The sequence below is a fragment of the Ctenopharyngodon idella genome, chromosome 16, assembly GCF_019924925.1.
Source record: "Ctenopharyngodon idella isolate HZGC_01 chromosome 16, HZGC01, whole genome shotgun sequence".
Taxonomy (NCBI): domain Eukaryota; kingdom Metazoa; phylum Chordata; class Actinopteri; order Cypriniformes; family Xenocyprididae; genus Ctenopharyngodon; species Ctenopharyngodon idella.
In genome coordinates, this window is record NC_067235.1 from 5,633,340 (window position 1) to 5,646,679 (window position 13,340).

A 13,340-nucleotide genomic window follows, 5' to 3' on the forward strand; every position below is an offset into this window, starting at 1 on the left:
GGGTGTCACTTCAGTAACGTCTGTCCTCACTTCCCCCTTTTTCAAGCCTCTCACTTACTATTCAGGCCTTTCTTCCTCCATTCAGGTCTTTCTCTTCTCATTCACAGACCCTTTCATCCCATCCATCCATCCATCCCGAACAGCAGCATTTTTTATTCGGTTGCTATGACTCCCTAACCTCTGTCCTCTCTGACTCCTCCTCCCTCATCCGATTTCCCCACTATAAGTCCCTCTTTTTCTTTCTCTCCTCTTTCTGTATTGTTGATTTATAGTCGCGGTCTGCTACGTGTGTTCTGTCTCGGTGACTTTTATAAGGGCCCGTCACACATTCCTCTGTTTTTAACTCTGTGTTTCTCTTTAACTTCTCTTTCTCTATCCTTCTCTCTCACAAAGACGCTTTGCTTGTACAGTAATACCCATGACCCCTGTGGTCACCCCCCTCCTCCTTCCCTTCATTCATTCTACATCTACTTTGTCTTCTTAAGGCTCAGGTCATTTACAGCCTCTCAAAAACGTCTTTATTCTTGCTTATCTGCTAGTTCTGTGCTTTCTGAGAATCACTAACTGTTTAAGGTTATGCCAGTCTAAACTGAATCCGTGCACATTTTTCACATTTTCTACGCTGATTGTGAAGTAAAATCTGCATAATTAGTTTAAAAATGGCAAAACTTGTTGAAGATAACTAAAAAAACTCTGCCATGTTGTTTTGGTAGTTTAAAGTGTAATTGAAAGCCAAAATATTTAGTTTTTTCTTTTTTTTTTGTAATATGAAATCAAAATTTGGTTGATATTTTCAGTATAGAATTATCAAAATTTTTTCTCCACTTCTAAGCCATCTTTAAAAAATTTTTTTGAACAAATTCAGCTTTGATCACAGGAATAAATTACATTTTAAATTATGTTCAAATGTAAAACAGTTATTTAAATTTGTAATATTTCACAATAATATTTATAATGTTATATCTAATATTTATAATATTTTTACTGTACTTTGAATCAAATAAATGCAGCCTTGGTGTGCACACTTCTTCAAAAAAAAAAGAACGCTAGTGCCTTAAAATGTTTCTAGGTAGGCAGCACACTAGGTTTTGGAACAGAGCTCATTTGTACCTCTTAACAGCAAAAGAACATGGTCTGATATAAGCATGTTCATTATGAAGAACTAAGTGAGGTAAATGGAAAATGCTGTGTGAGTAGATGTCCAGTAAACTTGATTATTAGACAATAAACTCCAAATGCTGGTCCACAATGGCAGAGAGGTGTGTAGCAGGGTAATATTCCACCACACCTGTTATTGCTTCTTTTTTCCCCTTTATACCCCTTCAATTTCCGTTTCTAACCTTCTGTGAAAGGCTCCCAGTCATACACGCGTCCCATAAACTCTTGACTGTTGAACGCTGCACACTGCTCAGCTCTGGAGTTTACTGGAGCACCTGGACATGCCTAGAGGGAGAGAGAGAGAGAGAGACTTAAGATATAGTGTCTTACTTTGACAACCATGACAATGTGTGTGTGTGTGTGTGTGTGTGCACGTATTTGTGATTTATGAGGACACAAATTTGTATAATAACATGGGTATTACACTGTTATTTCAATATAAACAGGAAATATGAGGACATTTCATGAGTCCTCATTTAAAATAGCTTTAAAAACATACTAAACAATGTTTTATTAAAAATGCAGACAGTTTCCTGTGATGGGTAGGTTTAGGGGTAGGGGTAGTGTAGGGGGATAGACTGTACACTTTGTACAGTATAAAAACCATTACGCCTATGGAATGTCCTCACTAAGATAGCAAAACAAACCTGTGTGTGTGTGTGTGTGCGCGTGCGTGCGTGCATGTGTGCGTATGCTTTGGGTCAACCTGTGACAGAGAGTGATACATTGGCTACTATATGGAAATAATGGTGAACGTGGAAACACTCACATAAATCTCTAGAGAGGGAGAGACAGACGGAGGCCAGTGTTTACGGAGTCAGAGCAAGCCAAGAGCCATGAAGAAGACGATTTAAAATGACACAAATTTTAAGGAAAGAAAAACTGACAAACCACAAGGATGAGAATCAAATAACTTGGTTATTCAGGATCATTACATTTTTAAAAAATTGAAAAACAAAGTTTGTCAAAACAAAAATTAAAACTTAAAAAATACATAGAATTCCAAATTATTAACAGAACCATTAACCCTATAAAGCCTACTGTATCATATTCGATATAAGGCCTCTAAATCATCAACATGATTAAGACTTTGCTGAAAAACATAAAAAAATAAAAAATAAAAAAGGTAATTGCGACTTTTTATCTCACAATTCTGATTTTTTTTCTCGCAATTGCGAATTTATATCTCACAATTATGACTTTTTTTTCTCAGAATTGCGAGATATAAATTCACAATTGTGAGTTATAAAGTCAGAATTGTGAGATATAAAGTCAGAATTGCAAATTATAAAGTCAGAATTGCGAGTTATAAAGTCAGAATTGCGAGATATAAAGTCAGAATTGCGAGATATAAAGTCAGAATTGCATGATATAAAGTCAGAATTGCGAGTTATAAAGTCAGAATTGCGAGTTATAAAGTCAGAATTGTGAGTTATCAAGTCAGAATTGCGAGATATAAAGTCAGAATTGTGAGATATAAAGTCAGAATTGCGAGATATAAAGTCAGAATTGCGAGATATAAAGTCAGAATTGCATGATATAAAGTCAGAATTGCGAGATATAAAGTCAGAATTGCACATTATAAAGTCAGAATTGCGAGTTATAAAGTCAGAATTGCGAGATATAAAGTCAGAATTGCATGATATAAAGTCAGAATTGCGAGTTATAAAGTCAGAATTGCGAGATATAAAGTCAGAATTGTGTGATATAAAGTCAGAATTGCGAGATATAAAGTCAGAATTGCAAGTTATAAAGTCAGAATTGCATGATATAAAGTCAGAATTGCGAGATATAAAGTCAGAATTGCAAATTATAAAGTCAGAATTGCGAGATATAAAGTCAGAATTGCATGATATAAAGTCAGAATTGTGAGATATAAAGTCAGAATGGCGAGATATAAAGTCAGAATGGCGAGATATAAAGTCAGAATGGCGAGTTATAAAGTCAGAATTGCGAGTTATAAAGTCAGAATTGCAAATTATAAAGTCAGAATTGCGAGTTATAAAGTCAGAATTGCATGATATAAAGTCAGAATTACGAGATATAAAGTCAGAATTGCGAGTTATGAAGTCAGAATTGCATGATATAAAGTCAGAATTGCGAGATATAAAGTCAGAATTGCGAGTTATGAAGTCAGAATTGCATGATATAAAGTCAGAATTGCATGATATAAAGTCAGAATTGCAAATTATAAAGTCAGAATTGCGAGATATAAAGTCAGAATTGCAAATTATAAAGTCAGAATTGCGATTTATAAAGTCAGAATTGCGAGATATAAAGTCAGAATTGCGAGATATAAAGTCAGAATTGCGAGTTATAAAGTCAGAATTGCGAGATATAAAGTCAGAATTGCATGATATAAAGTCAGAATTGCGAGTTATAAAGTCAGAATTGCGAGTTATAAAGTCAGAATTGCGAGATATAAAGTCAGAATTGTGAGATATAAAGTCAGAATTGCGAGATATAAAGTCAGAATTGCGAGATATAAAGTCAGAATTGCATGATATAAAGTCAGAATTGCGAGATATAAAGTCAGAATTGCACATTATAAAGTCAGAATTGCGAGTTATAAAGTCAGAATTGCATGATATAAAGTCAGAATTGTGAGATATAAAGTCAGAATGGCGAGATATAAAGTCAGAATGGCGAGATATAAAGTCAGAATGGCGAGTTATAAAGTCAGAATTGCGAGTTATAAAGTCAGAATTGCATGATATAAAGTCAGAATTGCGAGTTATAAAGTCAGAATTGCGAGATATAAAGTCAGAATTGCGTGATATAAAGTCAGAATTGTGAGATATAAAGTCAGAATTGCGAGATATAAAGTCAGAATTGCAAATTATAAAGTCAGAATTGCGAGATATAAAGTCAGAATTGCGAGACATAAAGTCAGAATTGCAAATTATGAAGTCAGAATTGCGATTTATAAAGTCAGAATTGCGAGATATAAAGTCAGAATTGCGAGATATAAAGTCAGAATTGCGAGTTATAAAGTCAGAATTGCGAGTTATAAAGTCAGAATTGCGAGATATAAAGTCAGAATTGCATGATATAAAGTCAGAATGGCGAGTTATAAAGTCAGAATTGCGAGTTATAAAGTCAGAATTGCAAATTATAAAGTCAGAATTGCGAGTTATAAAGTCAGAATTGCATGATATAAAGTCAGAATTACGAGATATAAAGTCAGAATTGCGAGTTATGAAGTCAGAATTGCATGATATAAAGTCAGAATTGCGAGATATAAAGTCAGAATTGCGAGTTATGAAGTCAGAATTGCATGATATAAAGTCAGAATTGCATGATATAAAGTCAGAATTGCAAATTATAAAGTCAGAATTGCGAGATATAAAGTCAGAATTGCAAATTATAAAGTCAGAATTGCGATTTATAAAGTCAGAATTGCGAGATATAAAGTCAGAATTGCGAGATATAAAGTCAGAATTGCGAGTTATAAAGTCAGAATTGCGAGATATAAAGTCAGAATTGCATGATATAAAGTCAGAATTGCGAGTTATAAAGTCAGAATTGCGAGTTATAAAGTCAGAATTGCGAGATATAAAGTCAGAATTGTGAGATATAAAGTCAGAATTGCGAGATATAAAGTCAGAATTGCGAGATATAAAGTCAGAATTGCATGATATAAAGTCAGAATTGCGAGATATAAAGTCAGAATTGCACATTATAAAGTCAGAATTGCGAGTTATAAAGTCAGAATTGCGAGATATAAAGTCAGAATTGCATGATATAAAGTCAGAATTGCGAGTTATAAAGTCAGAATTGCGAGATATAAAGTCAGAATTGTGTGATATAAAGTCAGAATTGCGAGATATAAAGTCAGAATTGCAAGTTATAAAGTCAGAATTGCATGATATAAAGTCAGAATTGCGAGATATAAAGTCAGAATTGCAAATTATAAAGTCAGAATTGCGAGATATAAAGTCAGAATTGCATGATATAAAGTCAGAATTGTGAGATATAAAGTCAGAATGGCGAGATATAAAGTCAGAATGGCGAGATATAAAGTCAGAATGGCGAGTTATAAAGTCAGAATTGCGAGTTATAAAGTCAGAATTGCAAATTATAAAGTCAGAATTGCGAGTTATAAAGTCAGAATTGCATGATATAAAGTCAGAATTGCGAGATATAAAGTCAGAATTGCGAGTTATGAAGTCAGAATTGCATGATATAAAGTCAGAATTGCGAGATATAAAGTCAGAATTGCGAGTTATGAAGTCAGAATTGCATGATATAAAGTCAGAATTGCATGATATAAAGTCAGAATTGTGAGATATAAAGTCAGAATTGCATGATATAAAGTCAGAATTGCGAGATATAAAGTCAGAATTGCAAATTATAAAGTCAGAATTGCGAGTTATAAAGTCAGAATTGCGAGATATAAAGTCAGAATTGCATGATATAAAGTCAGAATTGCGAGTTATAAAGTCAGAATTGCGAGATATAAAGTCAGAATTGCGTGATATAAAGTCAGAATTGTGAGATATAAAGTCAGAATTGCGAGATATAAAGTCAGAATTGCAAATTATAAAGTCAGAATTGCGAGATATAAAGTCAGAATTGCGAGACATAAAGTCAGAATTGCAAATTATGAAGTCAGAATTGCGATTTATAAAGTCAGAATTGCGAGATATAAAGTCAGAATTGCGAGATATAAAGTCAGAATTGCGAGTTATAAAGTCAGAATTGCGAGTTATAAAGTCAGAATTGCGAGATATAAAGTCAGAATTGCATGATATAAAGTCAGAATTGTGAGATATAAAGTCAGAATGGCGAGATATAAAGTCAGAATGGCGAGATATAAAGTCAGAATGGCGAGTTATAAAGTCAGAATTGCGAGTTATAAAGTCAGAATTGCAAATTATAAAGTCAGAATTGCGAGTTATAAAGTCAGAATTGCATGATATAAAGTCAGAATTGCGAGATATAAAGTCAGAATTGCGAGTTATAAAGTCAGAATTGCATGATATAAAGTCAGAATTGCGAGATATAAAGTCAGAATTGCATGATATAAAGTCAGAATTGCGAGATATAAAGTCAGAATTGCAAATTATAAAGTCAGAATTGCGAGTTATAAAGTCAGAATTGCGAGATATAAAGTCAGAATTGCATGATATAAAGTCAGAATTGCAAGTTATAAAGTCAGAATTGCGAGATATAAAGTCAGAATTGCGTGATATAAAGTCAGAATTGCGAGATATAAAGTCAGAATTGCGAGATATAAAGTCAGAATTGCGAGATATAAAGTCAGAATTGCGAGATATAAAGTCAGAATTGCAAATTATAAAGTCAGAATTGCAAGTTATAAAGTCAGAATTGCGAGATATAAAGTCAGAATTGCGAGATATAAAGTCAGAATTGCGAGTTATAAAGTCAGAATTGCGAGATATAAAGTCAGAATTGCAAATTATAAAGTCAGAATTGCAAGTTATAAAGTCAGAATTGCGAGATATAAAGTCAGAATTGCGAGATATAAAGTCAGAATTGCAAATTATAAAGTCAGAATTGCGAGTTATAAAGTCAGAATTGCGAGATATAAAGTCAGAATTGCGAGTTATAAAGTCAGAATTGCGAGATATAAAGTCAGAATTGCGAGATATAAAGTCAGAATTGCAAATTATAAAGTCAGAATTGCGAGTTATAAAGTCAGAATTGCGAGATATAAAGTCAGAATTGCATGATATAAAGTCAGAATTGCGAGTTATAAAGTCAGAATTGCGAGATATAAAGTCAGAATTGCATGATATAAAGTCAGAATTGCGAGATATAAAGTCAGAATTGCGAGTTATCAAGTAAGAATTGCGAGTTATCAAGTCAGAATTGCGAGTTATAAAGTCAGAATTGCGAGATATAAAGTCAGAATTGCGAGTTATAAAGTCAGAATTGCGAGATATAAAGTCAGAATTGCGAGATATAAAGTCAGAATTGTGAGATATAAAGTCAGAATTGCGAGATATAAAGTCAGAATGGCGTGTTATAAAGTCAGAATTGCTAGTTATAAAGTCAGAATTGCATGATATAAAGTCAGAATTGCGAGATATAAAGTCAGAATTGCAAATTATAAAGTCAGAATTGCGAGTTATAAAGTCAGAATTGCGAGATATAAAGTCAGAATTGCATGATATAAAGTCAGAATTGCGAGTTATAAAGTCAGAATTGCGAGATATAAAGTCAGAATTGCGTGATATAAAGTCAGAATTGCGAGATATAAAGTCAGAATTGCGAGATATAAAGTCAGAATTGCGAGTTATCAAGTCAGAATTGCGAGTTATCAAGTCAGAATTGCGAGATACAAAGTTGCGAGTTATAAAGTCAGAATTGCGAGATATAAAGTCAGAATTGCGTGATATAAAGTCAGAATTGTGAGATATAAAGTCAGAATTGTGAGATATAAAGTCAGAATGGCGAGTTATAAAGTCAGAATTGCGAGTTATAAAGTCAGAATTGCATGATATAAAGTCAGAATTGCGAGATATAAAGTCAGAATTGCAAATTATAAAGTCAGAATTGCGAGTTATAAAGTCAGAATTGCGAGATATAAAGTCAGAATTGCGAGATATAAAGTCAGAATTGCATGATATAAAGTCAGAATTGTGAGTTATAAAGTCAGAATTGCGAGATATAAAGTCAGAATTGCGAGATATAAAGTCAGAATTGCAAATTATAAAGTCAGAATTGCGAGTTATAAAGTCAGAATTGCGAGATATAAAGTCAGAATTGCGTGATATAAAGTCAGAATTGCGAGATATAAAGTCAGAATTGCGAGTTATCAAGTCAGAATTGCGAGTTATCAAGTCAGAATTGCAAATTATAAAGTCAGAATTGCGATTTATAAAGTCAGAATTGCGAGATATAAAGTCAGAATTGCGAGATATAAAGTCAGAATTGCGAGTTATAAAGTCAGAATTGCGAGATATAAAGTCAGAATTGCATGATATAAAGTCAGAATTGTGAGATATAAAGTCAGAATGGCGAGATATAAAGTCAGAATGGCGAGATATAAAGTCAGAATGGCGAGTTATAAAGTCAGAATTGCGAGTTATAAAGTCAGAATTGCATGATATAAAGTCAGAATTGCGAGATATAAAGTCAGAATTGCGAGATATAAAGTCAGAATTGCATGATATAAAGTCAGAATTGCGAGATATAAAGTCAGAATTGCATGATATAAAGTCAGAATTGCGAGATATAAAGTCAGAATTGCAAATTATAAAGTCAGAATTGCGAGTTATAAAGTCAGAATTGCGAGATATAAAGTCAGAATTGCATGATATAAAGTCAGAATTGCGAGATATAAAGTCAGAATTGCGAGATATAAAGTCAGAATTGCGAGATATAAAGTCAGAATTGCAAATTATAAAGTCAGAATTGCAAGTTATAAAGTCAGAATTGCGAGATATAAAGTCAGAATTGCGAGATATAAAGTCAGAATTGCGAGTTATAAAGTCAGAATTGCGAGATATAAAGTCAGAATTGCATGATATAAAGTCAGAATTGTGAGATATAAAGTCAGAATTGCGAGATATAAAGTCAGAATGGCGTGTTATAAAGTCAGAATTGCTAGTTATAGAGTCAGAATTGCATGATATAAAGTCAGAATTGCGAGATATAAAGTCAGAATTGCAAATTATAAAGTCAGAATTGCGAGTTATAAAGTCAGAATTGCGAGATATAAAGTCAGAATTGCATGATATAAAGTCAGAATTGCGAGTTATAAAGTCAGAATTGCGAGATATAAAGTCAGAATTGCATGATATAAAGTCAGAATTGCGAGATATAAAGTCAGAATTGCGAGTTATCAAGTCAGAATTGCGAGTTATCAAGTCAGAATTGCGAGATACAAAGTTGCGAGTTATAAAGTCAGAATTGCGAGATATAAAGTCAGAATTGTGAGATATAAAGTCAGAATTGTGAGATATAAAGTCAGAATGGCGAGTTATAAAGTCAGAATTGCGAGTTATAAAGTCAGAATTGCATGATATAAAGTCAGAATTGCGAGATATAAAGTCAGAATTGCAAATTATAAAGTCAGAATTGCGAGTTATAAAGTCAGAATTGCGAGATATAAAGTCAGAATTGCGAGATATAAAGTCAGAATTGCGTGATATAAAGTCAGAATTGCGAGATATAAAGTCAGAATTGCAAATTATAAAGTCAGAATTGCGAGTTATAAAGTCAGAATTGCGAGATATAAAGTCAGAATTGCGTGATATAAAGTCAGAATTGCGAGATATAAAGTCAGAATTGCGAGTTATCAAGTCAGAATTGCGAGTTATCAAGTCAGAATTGCGAGATACAAAGTTGCGAGTTATAAAATCAGAATTGCGAGATATAAAGTCAGAATTGCGAGATATAAAGTCAGAATTGCGAGTTATCAAGTCAGAATTGCGAGATACAAAGTTGCGAGTTATAAAATCAGAATTGCGAGATATAAAGTCAGAATTGCGTGATATAAAGTCAGAATTGTGAGATATAAAGTCAGAATTGTGAGATATAAAGTCAGAATGGCGAGTTATAAAGTCAGAATTGCGAGATATAAAGTCAGAATTGCGTGATATAAAGTCAGAATTGCGAGATATAAAGTCAGAATTGCAAATTATAAAGTCAGAATTGCATGTTATAAAGTCAGAATTGCGAGATATAAAGTCAGAATTGCGTGATATAAAGTCAGAATTGCGAGATATAAAGTCAGAATTGCGAGTTATCAAGTCAGAATTGCGAGTTATCAAGTCAGAATTGCGAGATACAAAGTTGCGAGTTATAAAATCAGAATTGCGAGATATAAAGTCAGAATTGCATGATATAAAGTCAGAATTGTGAGATATAAAGTCAGAATGGCGAGTTATAAAGTCAGAATTGCGAGTTATAAAGTCAGAATTGCATGATATAAAGTCAGAATTGTGAGTTATAAAGTCAGAATTGCGAGATATAAAGTCAGAATTGCGAGATATAAAGTCAGAATTGCAAATTATAAAGTCAGAATTGCGAGATATAAAGTCAGAATTGCATGATATAAAGTCAGAATTGCGAGATATAAAGTCAGAATTGCGAGATATAAAGTCAGAATTGCGAGTTATAAAGTCAGAATGGCGAGTTATAAAGTCAGAATTGCATGTTATAAAGTCAGAATTGCGAGTTATCAAGTCAGAATTGTGAGACAAAGTCAGAATTGTATGAAGACGTTGCAATTGCGTGTAATGTGCAGTTGTGAGGGAAAAAAGAAAAAAATGTCTCAGAATTTTGAGTTTATATCTCACAATTCTGACTTTATATCTCGCAATTCTGAGAAAAAATTCAGAATTGTGAGATAAAAAGTTGCAATTATCTTTTTTATTTTTTTATTTAGTGGCAGAAACAAGCTTCCATAAAAACCTGTTGCACACTACTACATGGCTTTTGTTGTCTGATTGATAGTTTATACTTTTTTAGCAAGTAAAAGGCCTTTCAGTATAATTGTAAAAACATAAGAATAACCTTTATATTGTTAGTAATATTTATGAACACTTACTGGACTGAAGCAATTTAGGTTTACTTGATCATCCATACATCTCTTTTATTTTTGAAAAATTATGTTAAAATGTGAGTATCAAATATGATCATCTTACTTTTTGGCCATATAAATATCAGCATCTGCACCAAATTGCATATTTTTGCTCAGTTTGAGCCTCTGAATACAACTGAGGTGTTTCTTCCTCCTCGACTATGAGCTCCATATTCTCATTAATATGAGCCATAAAAGCCTGATGTATCAAATATGATTCTGAACAAAACACAAATGCAATATGTTTTTAGATTTTGCCTAATGGTTTAATAAAGTGTTCAATTTAAAAAACTTTAATTTTTCTTTAGACTATTATTTCACATATCAGGGTTTACTAGGTTAAGGAACTAGAATTGTTGGTGGAAACTGAACCAGAATCGACAAATTCCTTACAATCCCCAAATCACTACCATCAGGGTAAAAACATATGGCATTATAAATCAAACCTATATCAGCTTTGAGAGTGCTACAGAGAACAGCTCTAGTTTGGACCAGATGCTTCTCTCAAGATCTTCCACGTGTTCGCTCACAACGCCAATGACATCAGGAAACACTGCTGATTTTCTGTTGCCTTTTTCCTCTTCCTGTCTTCCCCCGTCCCTCTTGAACCCAATAGGAACCACCCACAGAGGGAGAGATTAAGTAAAGGGATGTTACAGGACACTAAAGCAGGAGGCGGGACAGGCAGAGGCAGCTGCGGATGGTAACAAGGGTGAAATTAAGCAGTCGCGGGGTCATTAAGGTGTCAGCATTTAACCTCACAGACCACAGCAGACCACTGCACACATGGCCATTAATGACCAAACACCGTCCCATTAATGCACACCAAACACACTGTGGCTATCCACAAACATTCCCTAAATATTTACAACATGTCTGCAACTTCTGAGTGTGTTTGCTCGGGAAAACTCATCCGCCGTTTATTCAAGAGGTTTAAAGCTCATACTAATGTTCGTTGATTTACTTGAATTAATCTGTGGTTTGGGTGCTTGAGGCATAACTTACGATGTTAAGATACATGCATATATACATACATTTAAATAGGCTACATCAATGCTGACGAATATTTATAAACATTCAGAATATTGGGGAAGTTTTGAAGTGTTTGAAACCCCAGAACATATAATTGTTATGAATAAAGATATAAAATGACAAATAATAAGAAAGAAAGAAAGAAAGAAAGAAACAGTTGCTCCAAACCCGGCTTAACTACATTCATGAAACAAAAATGGAAATATTGAGCAAAATGTTCATGCTGCTCAAAAAAGCCCTTACAAAAAAAGAAGTACACTTCAATGTTCATTCAATTCAGTAAAGGAATAGTTTACCCAAAAAGTAAACTTCAGTAAACTTGAAGAATAGTTTACCCAAGGCCATCCAAGATGTGTGACTTTTCTTTCCTCAGCCGAAGAGAAATTAAGGTTTTGGAGGAAAACATTCCAAGATTTTTCTTCATCTAATGCAAGTAGTTCAAAACGAAAACAGGCAAAAGAATTTGTGAGATCCGACCCAAAGGAGACTTTTACTTGCTACACTCTAAAATATGCTGGGTTGTTTCAAACCATGTTTGGGTGAAATATGGACAAACCTAACCATTAGTTAAATTTATTAATTACATTTTAAACCCAACGGTTGGGTTTGTCCATATTTGACCCAAACATGGGTTGAAACAACCCAGCATATATTAGAGTGTAAGAGCGCAGAAGGACAACAACAGAGCTTATATATAGCCAGATAGTTCAGAGGAGTTTCTGTAATGAAGCAGTACATCTACTAGAGCTCAAGCTGAGAGAGAAAGAGAGAGAGAGCTAAAGCTTTACTGCCTTTCCTTAGGCCACATTCACTTCCTCGTTAATAGAGCCACTGTCAAACAGGGGCACACACGGGTCAGACTGCATCTCTACACACACACACACACAAAATAGCAGCTCAATCGGATCTTATTACTAGGAGAAGCCAAGCGCTTACAAGCTCAGTTGGAAATCATGGTGTGGCGTTCACACACACACACACACATAATGAATGTATGGCTGGCTCAGATGCATCCATGGCGGATGAATGTGGCTTGAGCTCAAGATTTTCTCACACATGTTGTGAACACTAATGACACAACAGCTGTCACTCACTCACTCACACACACACACACACACACACACACACACTTTCTCTGCACACATCTTTTCTCTTTCTTCCTGAATACCTCGTTCTTTTGTTTTTCTCTGTGTCCAGCTGACAAAAGCAGTTGGTCAGTGTAAACACATTTAACAAAGCAGCATGCTGAAACATGCACAAACACACTCCAAGAAAACAAGAAACTTAAAACACCTGAATAGACACAAATGAAATGTGCACACAAAGACGTTTCTATGGGCTGTTCCATGTGCACATAGAATTTGTGCCAAACTTGGTGCAGATGCTGATATTTAGGCTATATGGTCAGAAAGTAAGATGAAATTCTGATAGCTTGTAATGTAAATCAATGAGATCTGTATAACAGTATAGCAGACTCGTGGCCAAAAGTGATGCCCGGAGTGGATGTTTGTTTTTAATGAGTTTTTGTGTTTTTAATTTTGGTTTTGCTGAGGTGTTCTGAGTGATTGCTCAGTGGTTACTTACTGGCCCAAGC

At 33.9% G+C, this 13,340-nt stretch overlaps 1 protein-coding gene across 2 annotated transcripts in view; it reads right to left on the minus strand.

Annotated features, from left to right (window-relative positions):
- Positions 1–13,340, minus strand: part of adamtsl4 (ADAMTS-like 4) — a 76,787-nt gene that overhangs the window by 39,386 nt on the left and 24,061 nt on the right. For both annotated transcript variants that reach the window (XM_051865235.1, XM_051865234.1), the window contains exon 5: positions 1,341–1,443. In XM_051865235.1, the coding sequence (XP_051721195.1) occupies positions 1,341–1,443 (103 nt within the window). The remainder of the gene's footprint in view (positions 1–1,340; positions 1,444–13,340) is intronic.